General features: G+C 35.9%; 1 protein-coding gene across 4 annotated transcripts in view; it reads right to left on the bottom strand.

Annotated features, from left to right (window-relative positions):
- Positions 1-18,013, bottom strand: part of KLF12 (KLF transcription factor 12) — a 561,576-nt gene that overhangs the window by 324,472 nt on the left and 219,091 nt on the right. Inside the window, exon 1 of one of the 4 annotated variants that reach the window (XM_072622306.1) lies at positions 2,239-2,379. The exons of the other annotated variants lie outside the window; for them this stretch is intronic. Within the exon in view, the coding sequence (XP_072478407.1) occupies positions 2,239-2,262 (24 nt within the window). The 5' untranslated portion in view covers positions 2,263-2,379. Of the gene's footprint in view, positions 1-2,238; positions 2,380-18,013 lie in introns of those variants that run through there. 4 annotated transcript variants of the gene reach the window in all.

Below are 18,013 nucleotides of genomic sequence, written 5' to 3'. Positions count from 1 at the left end.
GCCTACTGATCATCTCTGTTGTCTATTAGATGTCTCCACCTTGACCTGATCCCACCACCCTAAAACTAACCAGTCCAAAATCTTTCACTGAAGACCCACCCTTCTCTGTTACTCCCCTATTTTTGACTCATTTACGCTTCAAAATTTGGAATCATCATTGATTCCAAATTGATCATGTGACCACTGATCACATCAATTCTAAATTCCATAATACCTCTGTTGTGTTGTCCTCTCTCTACTTCATGACTTCATTATCATCTGGGTGGGTCATTGGTAAATTTCATACTGATTCTTTTCTACATCCAGCATAATCTTTCTTGTATTAAGTTCTGATTATTTCACTCCTCTGCTCCGGACTCTTTAATGCTTCATTATTGTCTACTTTAGCCTGGCTTTCAAGACTTTCCACAATCTGGCTCTAACCTCCTTCTCCAGATTTCCCTTTCTCATTAGTTTTTTTAAACCCATACTGTTGTCGTTTACTTGTTTTTCAATTGTGTAGGACTATCCATGACTCCATTTGGGAATTTTCTCATGACTCCATTTGGGATTTTCTTGGCAAAGAGAATGGTTTGCCATTTCCTTCTCCAGCTCATTTTACAGATGAGGAAATTGAGGTAAACAAGTTTAAGCAACTTGCCCAGGATCACACAGCTAGTAAGTGTCTCAGGCCAGATTTGAACTCAAGCAGATGAGTCTTCCTCACTTCAAGTCCAGTGCTCCATCCAATGAGTCACCTAGCTGCCCCAAACACACACTTAGCTTTTCAGAAAATGCCCTCATTTACCCCATCTTTGCCTGTTTAAAATGCGATACAATCTGTAAAAATCAACTCAGATTACTTCCTTCAGAAAGCTTTTGTTGATATTCATTTCAAGTGATCCTTCCTTCCTTAGAATTCTCCTAATACTTTGTCCTTCTTTTACATCTTTATCATCCCCTACCTTGTACTGTTTGTATTTTGTTTGCATCCCCACCACCCCATACTGATCATCAGTTTCCTGAGGATCAGGATTACGGATTGTTGTTTTTTTTTAAATTTCTCTAAGCAAGTACTCAGCCCAGTACTTTACACACAGTAGGCATTAAATGAATTCTTCTTGGCCATGATATGTGCATGTGCATGTGTGCATGTGTGTGTGTGTGTAAATGAAAACATATACATTTATTCTATCATTTTCAAAATGTATTTTACTTCTCAACTTCATCTAGGAAATAAAAGCTCTTCATGGCGAACTACCTGTTTTCATCAATTTTTATTTGAACACACTGTAGTAAGGAAGGTCGAGCAATTCTGACCCCTTGCTATCAACACTAACTACAACATCAAATGCCTAACACAGAAAGATGATGATAATAAAAAATGAAATTGCAGGAATAAAGGTGCTGAGTGTAAGTTCCCCTAGCATTTAGGGGAGCTTAGCATAAGGTCTCAGAGATCATGGAGTCTAACCTCTAATTTAAAACAAATTTTAAAAATTACATCTTTTACATCAAACTTCATTCTGATTCAACATGTCAATCTAATAGGGAAGTATATTCACTCAACCCCTTATTTTACAGATGAAGAAACTGACACCCAGAGAGAAGGAGTGACTTGATGCATGTCATCGTATTTGTTGCAGAGCTAGGGAAAATCTAGCACTTTTTTTTTTTCACCAAAGCATGTTGTGTAATTTTTTAAAAACTTTTCTGTATGGTCTTTTAAACAATCTAGCCAATTTTCATGTGGGAAATTCTGTTCAACTGAAAATATATGCAAACCATGAGATAGATGCAAAGTGGCATCTGTACAAAGTTGGAAATAAATGTTTGGCTAAAGCTGAGTCAAGAGATGATTCAATGAAAGATCACTAACATTAACTGAATATCACAAAACACTAAGCTCTGTTTTTACTACTTTTTTCCCCCTGAGTTTTATCTGTTCTACAGTCAATCATGGTTATCAAAACTTAATAAAAGGAACAAATAGTTGGCAAAGTGCAAGTTTGAAAGTACTTTAATATATCCATCTAGTCATCAATCTTTCTGAAAAGTCAGTTGGAGTTTAGTGGAAAACATCCATAACATTTTATGGAATATAAAAATGAAATAAATCAACTATAGGCCTTTTGCGGCTTGAAAAGATGAAGATTACTATCAAGTGTTAAGTCATTTTGGGTAAGAAACAAAGGAAATGATGACTGATCTATATTTCTACCTTTCCTAGTCCACAATTTTTGTCAAGTGGTTCCTTACCAAATCCTGAATGTCATTTACCATCTTGAAATGGTGGCTGTCTAGTTTCTGTTTATTGCAACACCTTAAGAAAAGATAGCCACTGTGAGATGGAAAGTAATTGTAAAAATTTAGGGCATAAAGAAAATGACATTTAATTGTTTTCTTCTTCTGATGTTCAAATCATATTAAGATTTTAAGGGTCTTAAAGGAACAAGAAAAATTCAAAACTGTTAAACAGTATTGCTTTGTTATTTTTTACAATACAGTTCTTTCTTTGCCTTTATACTGTCCATGGTTCAACCATAATATGAGAGCAATAGACCTGGATTAAAATCCAGCCTTTACTTTCATGGTTCAAAAAATGCCAAGGATGGCACTCTTACCTTAACAAGTGTCAGATGACACAAACCTAAGAGGGATTATTAACCCAGGTGACATAGACAAGATTGAAAAAGATCTTAACAGATCAAACACTGGCCCAAATCCATACAAGATGAATGCTAACAGATATATCTCTATAAATATCTATATACCTATATCTATCTGTATGTGTATATCTATACGCATGTATACAGGTACTCCTACAACTGTGTTTAAAAAAAAATCAACCTCCCAAATATAAAATGGAGATGTGGCCAGATTGCTATTTGACTGAAAAATATCTGGGGTTTTTAGTTGACTGAAAGCTCAAAATGAGTTAACAGCACAAAACAGATGCCAAGAATACTAATGCCATCTTACAGGGGTTGAAAAGATGAATATTGTCCAAATCTAGAGAGTCTTCTCTACCTTAGTCAGACCACCTTAACAGTACTGTGGTCTGTTCTGGGTATGACATTTTAGGAAAGGCACTAGTAAGGTGGAAAGTATTCAAACAGCAATGAGGATGGCGAATGTCCTGGAGTTCATGCTATGTGAGGATCAGATGAAAAATACCAGGGATGCTTAGCCTGGGGGAAAGAAGATTTAAAGACAACTTGACTGCTACCTTCAAGAGAATCTGAAGAATTATCTTGTACAAAGAAGGAAGGAGACAATATTTATTGAGCACCTACTATGTGCCAGGTGCTGTGTTAACTGCCTTGCAAATATTTCATTGGATCCTCACAACAACCTTTCGTGTGTGTGTGTTTGTGGTGTGTGGTGTGTGTGTGTGTATGTGTGTGTGTGTGTGGAGAGAGAGAGAGAGAGAGAGAGAGAGAGAGAGAGAGAGAGAGAGAGAGAGAGAGAGGGAATAGGAAACAGGCAGATAGAGGTTAAGTGACTTAACAGCTAGTGAATGTCTATGGCCAGACATGAACTCAGGTCTTCCTGAGCTCTCTTCTCACTGTCCCACCTAGCTGCCATTGGGAGAGGCATCACAGACGGAAGAGAGATTAACCTTGTTCTACTTGGACCCCAGGGGCAGAACGAGAAGCATTCCAGTGAAGTTGCAAAGAGGCATATTTAGACTTGATATAAAGGGAAACAATTCTTAACACATAGTCTAGTACAAAACTAGAATGAACTGCCTCAGAAGATAACTTCTGTGCAGACCTCACAAGAATTCTTCAATCAAGGGCTGAACAATCATTTGTCTGGTATGATTGCAATGGAAATTTCCCTGCCGGTCCTAGCTGGACTAAATGGCTTTAGAGGCACCTGCATGTGTGGGATGTTGTGATTTCATCTTTCTGGACCTTTCCTCATCTATAAAATGACAGAGATTGGCTAAATGACTTCTAAGTTCTCTTCCAACTTCAAAGTCCGTGATCCTGGTTAAATGCACACACCAAGCAGGATCTCATTTACTTTTATGTCCTTTGCATCCTTCAGCATGAAACTACTTCTCAAAAAAGCATTTTGAAAATCAAACCTTGATGCATACGACGTTTTGTGTTTACTCAGTTTATAAAGTGTTATTAGAACATGTTAAAGTGTTATAAAATGTAGTCCTTCATGTTTTAAATATATACATATATACATATATATATATATCCTACAATTACGTGAGTAGTATTGCAAAGGTTAAATCAACAACAGTGTGAATAAAATTGCTCTCAGTTGTCTGGGCAGTCAGCCACATACCACCAGAAGAGCCATCACTGTTCTCACTTGCCTTCCTGTGTGGCATTTGGAGGACAGGACACTGGAAGAAGATAGGTTGGCACCAAGTGGCAGGCAAGGTCCATATGTACCATTTGCATTAGTAAAAGGACATTCTAGAAAATTACACTAATCTAAAAAGTAGGGCCATCTTAGGGACACATACATGTGCCTTCAATTTTTACTTTTACCAATTCCTCTAATATCGACTATCTTTAGCTGAAATGGTAAGAACATATTTACCTAAAATATAACTCATGCATTAATTTGAAATTGTCTCACTCTAAATACTTTTTTTTAAAATTCACTTTAATTTATCATTCTGAATTTTCTCCTGCTAGCTTCCCCCTCCCACTAACACTGAGAAAGCAACAAAAACAGAACCTATTAGAAATATGTACAATCAGGCATTTTACATATAGACATACACACATATATATGTCTATGTGTGTATATATGTATACATATATATGTATACATATATAGAGAGAGAGAGACAGAGAGACAGAGAGAGAGAGAGACAGAGAGAGAGACAGACATCCTTTAATTGCACTCTGAGTCAATGTTGCGTAAGTGCTCTGAATTGTACTTGGTTCCATTGTATTAATCAGATCCTAAGTCCTTCAAAGTTGTTTGTCTTTGCAGTATTGTTGTTAGGGTATTAATTGTTCTCCTGGTTCTGCTAACTTCACTCTGTATCACTTCATACAAGTTTTCCCAGGTTTTTCCAGAACCATTCTCTCTATTGTTTCTTCCAGGACAATAGCGTTCTATCACACACATAGAACATAACTTGTTCAGTCATTCCCAAATTCATGAGAGGTATCCTCTCAGTTTCCAATTCTTTGCTATCACTGAGAGAACTATTTTTGTATGGATGGATCCTTAGTAGTAGCACTGATAGGTCAAAGAGCATGCTCAGTTTAATAGGTTTTATTCCCAATACCTTTAAACCATTAACTTATATCAAACGCCAAACCCATTTATTCTTCCTCATCAATTTTCTAGACTGTAATCTCCTTTCAGCTGGGACTGCTTTTGTCTTTTCTTTGGATCCCCAGCTCTTTTCTCAGTCCCTAGCACAGCAAACACAATAAATGATTGTTGATTAACTGATACTTTGGGGTTTTTTTAACTTCTAGAAGATTCACGTTTGTCATCTTCCATACAGGTTTGTACAAAATAGACATTCTGCTATGACACAAAAACCACCTCAGATGAAATGTGAGTTTAAGATGGAGAGACAGAGTAAAGTCAGAATGTGAGAGTCTTCAAATGCCAGGCTAAGGAGCAGCACTAGGCAATGTGAAACCACCAGAAAAAGATTAAGCAGCATAGTGACATAATCAGATGAGCATATTAGGAAGATTAATATGGTGGTAATGTGTAGGACAGATTGGAAAGGAATGACAATAGAGTCCAGGAGACCTATAAGTAAACCACTACAAAAGTCTAGATAAGAGGGAAAGAAGGAGGGAGGAAGGGAGGGAAAGAAGGAAGGAAGGAAAGAAGGAAGGAAGGAAGGAAGGAAGGAAGGAAGGAAGGAAGGAAGGAAGGAAGGAAGGAAGGAAGGAAGGAAGGAAGAAAGGAGGAAGGATTTATAAAATGCTCATATGCAATGTGCTAAGTCCTTTACAAATACTGTTACCACCCACATTTTTCAATTTAGGAAACTAAGGCAAACAGAAGTAAAGTGGCCCTAGCTGTTTCTGAATGGATACTGTGACAAGTAGAATATGTAGCAAGTAGAAAGAAGCTCACATGCGGGGGAAAGGTTACCTGATTCTCTGTCAATGAGGAGTTCCTAATACATAGGCATTTGGCTTCCAAGTAGTCTTGGGCCTTTTTTGATGCCTAAGTTTGAATCGTATTTTCCAATATAATTGTAAGCATCCAGACCTGGATCCATATTTACAATGAAGTTACTGAAAATTACTGTGTCTGTTGACTTAATTTGGACATCTTATCAATTTCTCCAATTTCTCTGACTCTTCATCTTTTATAGCAGATGCTGGGTCATCAACTTCAATTTTTTATAGTATTTTTTTTAATTTGGTTATCATAAGCATCACAAATGAAATGACTAAATATCTCATGAAATGTTCCTTTATTATCTTTGGGTATATGAAAAAAACCAACTCCTTTGTTTATTTCTCTTAAAGAGGAAGCTATAAAAAGGTCTAGTTTGCCTCAACTTCCTTTGTCTTCTGTTTTCATTTAGTTGGATGTAACAACATTTATATTTCTCTATTCTTCAAAGAGTATGTCAATTTATTGGTTAATGGGAAAAGATTTTATATTTGGGACATGAGGGATCAATTTATTGTTTCTTGCTAATGTAAAAATGATATAATTGTACACCTCTACTTTTGTTGCTTTCTGTTACTTCACTGTGGAAACAGAAGGTGGTCCCATGAGACTAAAGGACTTTTAAAATGCTGTATTTGCTTCTTTCTTTTTTGTTTATGCATATTTTTTAACTTTAATATTTATTATTTTAACCAAATGGTAACACTTGGTCCTTGCATATTTTTTGTACTTATTTAGTATTTTATTTTCCCTAGTTACATGTAAAAACAATTTTTAACATTTGTTTTTAAAACTTTGAGTTCCAAATTCTCTCCCTCCCCCCCCCCCACTCCCCTTCCTTGAGAAGGTAAGCAATTTGATATAGGCTATACATATGTAGTCATGTAGCACATATCCATAATAGTCATGTTACGATGTTTTATTTGTTTCTTAACCTGCCAGTGGTCAAAAAGTTGACAAAATGGCAAATCTAGACCCAATAGGTAGGTCATAGGCATCTCCACAACTAAGAAGACTGGTTTTGAATGGCAGATATTATGTTTTCTGAACTATATATTTGAAGTCTTTTTAGCTTGGTACACCCTACCAGAACTTATACTATACCAGCAGAGATTTTTAGAACCCCAAATCCCTTCCACACAACCATAAGGCAATGGTATTATGGCACAAAGGTCTGTAAGCCTTCTTCTTCATCTTTATAAAATCTTTATGAGAATAATCTATGAATATTACAAACATATTCCTAATGAAAATATCAGACATTAAACTCTATCTTTTTAGGCACACAGTTAGTAAAACAGCAGAAAGAATAAAAGATTCCACTATGGTTATTTTTTGTTAATTTCCCCACCCTTCCAAAAAAAACAAAACAAACAAACAAACAATAGCAGCTCAGAAAAATGCAGCCTTAAAGACTGTGATCCAAAATGGAACTTTTAATGCAAATGTTAGGATCAAAAATTCCTTGATAAGTATGGCCACAGAGCTGACTGTTCCAAGCCTCTTCTTACTATCAAGCAAGTCGTGTTTGCAAAAGTCATTGTTTTTTACCTTTGAAATGTGCTGCACAGACTCCAAATGGATGAAGGATTTCCTACTTAAGGTGAGGTCACCTTTAAGACACATGCTGCTGTTTATAGATGGTATTGTGCTGCTAAAAGCATCAAATCCTAGCATCTCAGAAGACTTTTTTTAATTAAATCCATGATTTCTCAAAAAAGAATGCTCTAACCATTCATGTGGGGAAAATCAACTGGATGAATTTCTATTGCCCTGATTATAACAACCAGATAACTGAACTGGTCCATCAGAATCTCTTTCTAGGACACACACTATAGACAGACAGTGAGCTGGGTCTCTACGGGAACAGGAGAAAAGGAGCAAGCTGGGCTGAATTTGAGGAGTTACATTGTGCTTTAAAAATAATAAAAGTTCATATTTATAAAGTTTGCAAAGCAATTTTCATTTAGTATCTCATTCGAGTTTTATAGTAGTCCTATGAGATTTCCAAGCAGACTTTGGTCTCTTTAATTTCCTAAACATTAATCATATTTTCCAATATAATTTTAGGCTTCCAGTCCTATTCAAATATTCACATGGAATTCAATATAACATAAGTATTTGCCTTTTATGGACAGGGGGTTAAAACTGAAAGAATTTGACTTGTGCATAGTCACACAGCTAATAAGTATCCAAGGAAACATTCAAACCAGATCTCTTCAGACTGGAAATCCAATTGTCCATCCACTATACTATCTTACCTCTCAATACAAAAATCTAGACTGTTCCTCGACAAAAAAAATCTTTATTTTGAACACAAATGTTCTCATGCTGATGCTAGATGTCTGAAAAATTACTGAATTACACAATTTCTGATAAATCAAAGTTGAATCTGATTAAATAGCAAATGGAGAGACAAATGGAGGGTATGAGTATAGTGAGGTATATTTTCGAATGATAAGCTTTGTGTCATGTCATCTAGGAAATGTATGATAGGGAAAAGAAGTGTTTAATCATGAGCAAAAAATAATAAATGACCTTTCTATAGGCTACTGCACTATTACCTATACAAAAAAGAATATAAAAACACTTAGAGAAAGATTTAGGGCTTATAAAGCAACTACTATGGAAAATCTGTAGCAGAACATGGAAAAAAGTGTACAGAATAAGAAAGTGTGGATGGGTTTCCCTTCTACCTATGCAGGGTAGAAATCACAAGTCCAATGACATATTGAAATATCACAGAAGTTATTATTTTGAGTACTGGACATTATAATAATTACCAAAAAAGATTAAGAATACAGTATTATGCTTGAGCAGAGTTATTTTTTCTTTGAATGTATCATTTTATAAGGTAAGCTGCATTTCTATATGTAATTTTATTACATTTAGAAGCTAAAATTCTCTTTAGTGGACTCTGTTTATAATTTTATACTCAGAGTAAATAGGAATAGACTTCCTTGAATAAAATTTTCAAATCATTTGTATCAACTAACAAGTGACAGCTGTACAACATTTGTTTAGGCATCCTGCTATTTTCAATTATCACATTAAGTCTAGCCTATTTGAAAACAAAAAACATACGTACTCCCCATATAAATAAATGAATGAATGAATACGTAAATAAGTAAATAAACCAATGAAAGAATAAAATAGATGGATGGATGGATGGATGGATGGATGGATGTATGGATAACCCAGCTTTAACACAATGCACTGCAATGAGCTCTGATCTAGGAATCAGGGAACCTGCATTTTAATCACAGCTCAGCTACTAACTAGCTCTGGACCATCATCAAGTCCCCTCATCTCTCTGAGCTTCATTTCCATCACCTACAGAATGGAGGGGTTGGAATAAATTATCTCTAGGCTTCAAAGTTTCTTTATTTTCTATATTGTTGTACTTAAGAAAACACAGAAAGTGAGATGATTTCTCACTTAACGTAGGCAAAATGTCTTGCTGGCATAAGCCCAAAATCCCAGAGACTGCTGTTCATGTCTAGTCGAGTAATATACAGGCATCCTCATTTTATTGTGCTTTACAAATATTGTTGGGTTTGGTTTTTTTACAAGACAGTTTGTGGCAATACTAAGTCAAGCAAGTCTATTGGCGGGCATATTTCCAATAGCATGTAATTACATCATATCTCTGTGTCACATTTTGGAAATTCTCATAGTATTTCAAACTCCATCATTATTATTATATCTGATATGGTGATCTGTGATCAGTGATCATTGATGTTTCCATTTTAATTGTTTTGCAGTGCCATAAACCACACTCATGGAAGACAGTGAACTTAATCGAAAAATATTGTATATGTTCTGACTGCTCCACCTACCAGCAGTTCTGCTCTCCTCAATCTTCCTATTCCCTGAGTCACGATATTGAAATTAGGCCAATTAATAACTCTACAATGGCCTCTAAGTGTTCAAGTGAAAGGAAGAGTCCATCTGTATGGCAAACTTCATTGATGTCTTATTTTAAGAAACTGCCACAGCTACCCCAACCTACAGCAACCACTACTCTGATCTGTATCTGGCCACTAGCCCCAGATGACTCTGGAGGACAAAGTGAGGCTGGTGACTTTGCACAGCCCTCCCTCACTTAAATCCAATTCATGATGTCATCTTTCTGATGTCATGATCCTCTTCAAGCATGAAGAACAAACCACATAACCACTCCGATCAGTCAGCAGCCATTAATATTGAGGCAAGAGTCTCTACCAGCAAAATGATTACAACTTGCTAAAGGCTTAGAATAGCATTTTTAGCAATAAAATATTTTTAAATTAAGGTATGTATATTGGTTTTTTAGACATAATACTATGGTACACTTAATAGACTACAGTATAATGTAAGCATAACTTTTAAATGCTTTGGGAAATGAAATAATTCAAACTTTTAAATGCTTTGGGAAATGAAATAATTCAAATAACTTGCTTTATTGCAATATATGCTTTATTGCGGTAGCCTTGAAACCAAACACACAATATCTCCAATGTATGCCTGTAACCAAAACATTACTTACATATAATTCATCCTTGAACTAGTTAGGGAGAAACCTTGCTTTTACACTATATTTTAGAACAAATCATACTAGCAAAGAGGCAAACACAAATGTTAAATCACATCGGAAGAAAATAAGGCATAATTTTTTTTTAATCAGTCCTATTTAATTTTGGAATGTATTTGAATTTTGATCTGGATATATGCCACGTTTTACAGAATAGCTTTGCTATTTTGTTTAAAGACCCTTTAGAGGATCTGGAATACTGCCCAATTTCACCTTGGCTCAACAAATTCCCCTTCTGAAAATTAAGCTTATCCCCAAGGGTTTTAAATATAAAAATAAAAATTCAGAACAAAGCAATGTCCCTGCTTCTGGTCCAGGGAGTAAGAGCTTAAAATTTTAGACTACAATCCCCGAAGCAAAAACAAATGAATAGATAATTTAAAAAATCTGTTCCATGTGAGAACTGAGTTGTAATAACTGATATAAGGCTACATGGTTGATAGTTAAGCATTAGACTAGAAACTGAGCTATAGTTTTTGTTCTTGGCTCCACTAACAAGCTTTTATACATTGCCTTTCCTTCAGCTAACTGTCATGACATGATACCTGTGTTATGAAAGTGGAATATATCTCAATATGAATCTTTTGGATTTTTCTGTTATTAAAAATATTTAACTCTTGAATACTATGTATAATGAAACAAGTTTACAGATTTTACTTATTTTTGTTCAATATTTTTCTGTTTTAAGCACAGCATATACTTTGAAACTACCAGCTCAATTTGAAATGGGCAGCTAGCTGGAATAGCAGATAGAGTGCTGGGTCTGAAATCAAGAAGATTCATCTTCCTGACTTTCAATCTGACTTCAGATACTTTCTGGCTCTGTGACCCTGAGCAAGTCACTTAACCCTGTTTGCCTCAGGTCTTCATCTATAAAAGGAGCTGGAGAAGGAAACAGCAAACCATTCCAGGAGGTTTACCAAGAAAACCTCAAATGGGGTCACAGAGAGTCAAACAAGACTGAAAATGACTGAACAACAAATCACCAGTTGAAACAGACCTAATGAGCCAGGCCCCCAGAGTTTAGCTATGAATCCTTGGGATTTTGGGGTAACCTGTGAGATTATAGGGTATCTTTATTAATTCTGTAGTTCATAAGCCCCCACCAGTGTACTTTCTAAATTGATAATTAGTTCTTAGTATTTATTAAGGTTACAGAGCAAGAATATTCGGCACAAAAAAAACCTTATTGATAAGTATGTGATATGTTGTCATATCAACATATACGAAGTTAAAGGAGAAGTAGGATCTGGTTTAGAAAGTGCATGTGACAAAGAGGTATCTCAAAGCCCTAGGAAGTCCTCTTACCATAGTCCTCAAGATGTTTCCCTTACATATGATGTAATTTCTCTCCAAGGCTCTTGGTAGAACCTTAAATCTTCATCTAGTCTGCTCTTGGCTACAGATACAGACATTAATAGGAAAAATTTTTGCAACCCTTCATGAAGCCAGTGCAACCAAGGGGAGAGACGAGAGCCCAAGACTGAGGCTGAAGCCTTGAGCTTTGCTTTTTATGCCACAATAGATTCCGTCTCTGAGGTTTAGCTGGAGGACCCTCTCTCTTTTCATTTGCCAAGCACACAAAACCCCAAATCATGGGGTTTTATACATGTCCCAGAGAGTGTGACCAAATCCCTCAGCCAATCCAAACAGGTTTCCTGTCATACTTAGACAACAACTGACATGTGTTTTCACCTGATAGTTGTTATCAGTCCTAAGCGGTTGAGAGGTATTCTCATCTGATAAATGTATCAGAATTTAGCATATGGACACATTTTAAATAGGGTGTGGCGATTTGGCTGATATACACAATCCACTCCCTATTCTAACACTAGGGATATTATAACATAAAGAAATGTTCCTGGCTATTCAAGGGCAGGATGGAAGTCAGTTTCTGGGACACAGTAGAAACCAAACAGTTGAGACATTTAACTGGAGGTTAGCTTTGAGGAGACATCTCTCTAATCTGTTATACATTAACTAAGCCACAGCCAGTCTAATAAACTAGCAAAGGAGATTGCTGAGTTCTTTTTTCTTTTTATATTGTGAATGTGGGCAACAGCATGAATACTTGCCCCTAACAGTGGGCAGCAAGTTTCTAAGATCCGTATACTTGGAAACAGCACTTGTGGAATCTAAGACTTAGAAGGGACCTCGGAGGCCAACCAAGACCTGCATATCCACCTCCTATTCATCAGCCCTGAGAAGTCATCATCCAGCCTTTGCAACAAGACCCAGTGAGAGGGACACTATGATCTGAGAGGTGACTCATCACATGCTGTTATTTCTAATTGTCAGGAAGTTCCTCCTTATATGAAGCTTCTATTTGATTCTTTTTAAACTTTAACTTGGGGCTCCTAATTCCGCCTTCTGGGGCTAAAAGGAGTAAGTTTTATCACTTTTAAGTGTTACAAAGGATGGAAAGAGGAAAAAGGAAGGAAGGTGAGGTATCAATTACATGGATTTTTAATGTCTGGCCAAGTGATCTGAGTAGCTAATCTCACTGGATCTTCCTAACAACGCTGTGAGATGAGTTCTACTATTATCACTATTTTTGCTGATAAGGAAACTGAAGGAAAGAGATTTTAAGCAATTTGGCTGAGTTCACAGAGCAAGTAAATATCTGAAGAAATGTTAGAAACCAGGTGTGCCTGAGGTCAAAGCCAGCTCTCTGCTGACTACATTACACTGCTTCTACCTCTCAGTCTCTTAAGACAAGATCATTCCAGTATGATGAAAGATACTTTTAATCATTTTTCATCTAAGTCATGATCTCAAAGCCCTTCAGCATCCTTGTTACCCTCTTCTGGTTCTTCTAAAGCTTATCAATGTCCTTTCTAAACTGTAGTACTAACAACTGAACATAATACTGAAGGTAATTAAATAGGACAAGAATGCAGCAGGGATAATCCCCCCCTAGTCCTAAATCATGGATTCTTCGTCACTTTATTTTTATGTCATGGACCCTTACCGAAATCTGGTAAGCCCTATGGACCCTGTTTCAGCATGATGCTTATAAATGGATAAAATAAGTAATGTTACAAAGGAAATTAATTTTATTAAATATATTTAACAATTTTTTTTAAACAAGTGCATGGAAGGCAGGTTAAGAACTCCAGTCCTAGTTATTCTGGGTCACTTAACGTAACCTAAAATTGCATTAGCATTTCTGATTGCCATTTCAAAAGTGAGCTCAGTCATCTAGAAGCCCAAGACCAGTTTTTAGATTATTTGCTATCTAGTCATGTCTCTTACATCGTGTATTTTGCTTTAAAAAATCAGCTTCTCAAAGTATAAAATTTTCAACTTCTTTCTTAAGTTCCATTGATTTATTAGATTTGGGCAAAGAATTTAGTCTGCAGAGATACAGGTGTGGGCAGTCTCTCCCAACATGGTATCTTCTGTACACCTGACTTATTGACAACTAACCTTTTCCAAGTCAAGGACAAAAATGTTGACTGATACACAGTCAAGCACAGAACCCTGGGTGACTTTTTTCTCTCTTTTGCTTTTTCTTCTGCTTCTACAGTAAGGGAAAGAAGAAAAGCATTTTAACTGATTAGTAACAAGTCAGAAAAGTAGAACTAGTACCTTCCCATTGCTTAGTTAGTGTAACGAAATGTAACCCTGCCTAAGATCTAGACAGACTACGGCCAATGCTGGAGACTGCTTCTTGAACTGGGATACCAAGTGATGTATCAACTTATGAAAATGCCAAGAAAAGGTAAATTACATTTGGAAGAGAAAAATGGGAAGATGGAGCCAAGATGGCAGAGTACAGGCAGCAATTCAGCTGAGCTTTCCCAACATGTCCCTCCAAACAACTTCAAAATAACACCTCAAGTTGAAATCTGGAGGCGTGGAACCAGGGCGAGACATTTTTCCAGGCAAAATGTCTTATACTACACAACCTAAGTCTCACAACTTAGGAGAATCAGCCAGCAAGGTGTGTGACACTGAAGTGGAAGTCAGCCCATAGTTCAGTATACACCAGGTCAATACTAGTAGCAGGCCTTGAAGTTATCTGCAACAGCGGTGGCAAAAGGTATGGGAGTTCTCAGCACAGAGGCAGAAAGTAGGTCAGACAACTGGTCAGAAAGAGATTACAACGGATCCTTTGCTGGCATTGGATCCTTTGTGGGAACTTGTTGTACTGCCTGTACACTGTTGTGGGTCAGGGTTCCAGGCCAAAAGGAACACTAATACTTGTGGCTACAGAGGAGGAAAAACTCATCCTGGGTAAAAACTGAAGCACAAGCCAAGAAAGCAAGGACCACAGCACTCCTTAGATCATACCACCTTGGAAGCATCAAAAATCACAAAGCCCCAAAACTCTGAAAAGAGCAGCACCAAAAAACCTGAAGCTTAGGACAGTGCCCCCACCTTGGAAGCCCAACTTTAATATAAAGTTAAGTCAAGAAATAGGCTAGATAAATGAAGCAAATGACCAAAAACCCTCAATAAAAAAGCACTCTGACCAAATAAAACTACCATGGGGCCAGGTAAGATCAAGATATAACCCAGAAGAAGGAACACTGTCAAAATAGCTACAAGCAAAGACTCAAAGGGAAAAAATGAATTAGAAACAAGCACACCAAGAATTCCTGAAAGAATTCAAAAAAAGATTTTTTAAATCAAATAATAGTAGCAGAAGAAAAAATGGGAAAAGAAATGAAAGTGATGCAAGAAAATTATGAAAGAAGAGTCAAGGTCTGATAAAAGAGGCGCAAAAATTGAGTGAAGAGAATGCCTTCAAAAACCAGAATTGGACAAATGGAAAAGGAAGCATGGGTGCTCACTGAAGAAAATATTTCCTACATACTATGTGGAAAAACAGGCAAAGAAGGAGACCTAACAAATTCCTTTGACAACACAAATATGGTGCTGATACCTAAACCAGGGAGAGCAAAAGTAAAGAAAGAAAACGATAAACCAATTTCCCTAATGAGTAATGATGCAAAAATTTAAAATAAGGTACCAGCAAGAATGGTACAGCAAAACATCACAAAGATCACAGACAATTAGCAGGCATGATTTATTCCAGGAATGCAGAACAGGTTCAACATTAGGAAAATTATTAGTGTAACAGACTAAATCAATAACAAAAACAACAAAAAACTTATGATTATTTCAACAGAAAAAAGCTTTTGACAAAATACAACAATCATTCCTATTAAAAACTCTAGAAAGCACAGAAGTGAATGGAACTTTTCTGAAAATGATAAGTAATATCTATCTAAAGCCATCAGCAAACACTATCTGTAATGGGGATAAGCTAGAAGCTTTCCTAATAAGATCAAAGGTGAAATAAGGATGCCCTTCATTCAACATTGTACTAGAGATGCTACCTATAGCAATAAGACAAAGAAACTGAAGGCACAAAATAGGCAATGAGGAAACAAAGCTATTATTCTTTAATGGTACATTTACAGCATCCGAGAGAATCAACTAAAAAAAAGTAGAAACAATTAATAATTTTAGCAAACTTGCAAGATGTAAAATAAACCCAAAAAATCATCAGCATTTCTATATATTATCAACAATGTGAAGGAGCAAGGGATGGAATTTCTATTTAAAATAATTATAGGTAATACAAAATAGTTGGGAGTTTACATGCCAAGACAAGTCCAGGAATTATATAAACACAATTATAAAATATTTTTATGCAATTAAAAACAAATCTAAACAACCAAATAAATATTAATTGCTCATAAGCAGGCCAAGCCAATATAATAAAAATGACAATTCCACCTAAATTAATTTACTAATTCAGTGCCATATGAATCAAATGATCAAAAAACTATTTTATACAGATAGAAAAAAATTCAACTGTAAGAACAAAAGATCAAGGATATCAAGGGAACCAATGAAAAAAAGAGTGAAGGAAGATAGCATAGCAGTAACAGATCTCAAACTGTATTACAAAGTGGTAATCATGATAACATCTGAAATTGGCTACTAGGAAAGAGACTGGTGGAATGGGAGAATAGATTAAGTACACAATACACAGAAATAAATGACTGTAGCAATCCAGTGTTTGATAAACCCCCAAATCCAAGCTTTTGGGATGAGAAGTAACTATGTGATAAAAATTGCTGGGAAAATGGAAATCAGTCTGGCAGAAACTGGGTACAGACCAGTATCATATACCATAAACCAATGAATGATCAAAATGGGTATATGACTTAGAAATAAAGGTTGATATAATAAGAAAATTATGGAAGCATGTTTACCTGTCAGATATGTGGATAAGAGAATTTATGACCAAAAAAGGGACAGACAGGATCATGGGAAGTAAAATGAATAATTCTGATAACATTAAATTTAAAAGATTTTGCACAAAGAAACCAATGCAACCAAAATTAGATGAAGAGTAGGAAACTAAGAAGAAAAAAAAAACACAGCAGGTTTCTCCAAAAAAGGTAATTTCTCAAATACATAAAGAACTGAGTCAAATTTATAAGGAAACCAGTCATTCCCCAACTGATTTATAAATGCTCAAAGAATCTGATCAGGCAGTTTTCAGAAGAAGAAATCAAAGCTATATCTATAGTCACATTAAAAAACAATCTAAATCGCTACTGCTTAGAGAAATGAAAATAAAACAACTCTGAGGTACCATCTCACACCTATCAGATTGGCTACTATGACAAAAAAAGGGAAATGACAAATGCTGGAGGGGTTGTCGAAAAATTGGAACACTAATACATTGTTGATGGAGTTGTGAAGTGATTCAACCATTATGGAGAGCCATTGGGAACTATGTCCAAAGGGCTGTAAAACTGTGTATACTCTTTGATTCAATAATACCACTACTAGGTCTATATTCCAAAGAGATCAAAGGAAAAGGAAAAGGATCTATGTATACAAAAATGTTTATAGTAGCTCTTTTTTTGGTGGTAAAGAGCTAGAAAATGAGGGTATGTTCATCATCTAGGGAATGGCTAAACAAGTTGTGGTATATGATTGTAAGGGAATACTGCTGAGCTTTAAGAAAGGATAAGCAGGATGGTTTCAGAAAAACCCAGAAGACTTACATGAACTGATGCTGAGTGAAGTGAGCAGCACCAGAACACAGTAACAGCAATATTGTACAACGATCTAACAATTTAGCTAATCGGATCCATGCAATGATCCAAGACAATCCTAAAATGATATTCACCTCCAGAGAAAGCACTGCTGAAGTCTGAATGTTTTGGAAGAAAATTTTTTCCACTATATTTTTCTTGGTTTTGGGTTTGTTTTTTTTTTTTGTAATATGACTAATATGGTAATATGTTTTGCATAATTTTACATTTTTAATTAATATTATATTTCTTGCATTCA

Source organism: Notamacropus eugenii, chromosome 6 (genome assembly GCF_028372415.1).
Source record: "Notamacropus eugenii isolate mMacEug1 chromosome 6, mMacEug1.pri_v2, whole genome shotgun sequence".
Lineage (NCBI taxonomy): Eukaryota > Metazoa > Chordata > Mammalia > Diprotodontia > Macropodidae > Notamacropus > Notamacropus eugenii.
The sequence above is the reverse complement of the archived record's forward strand: the minus strand, read 5'-3'. Positions and strand labels throughout refer to the sequence as shown.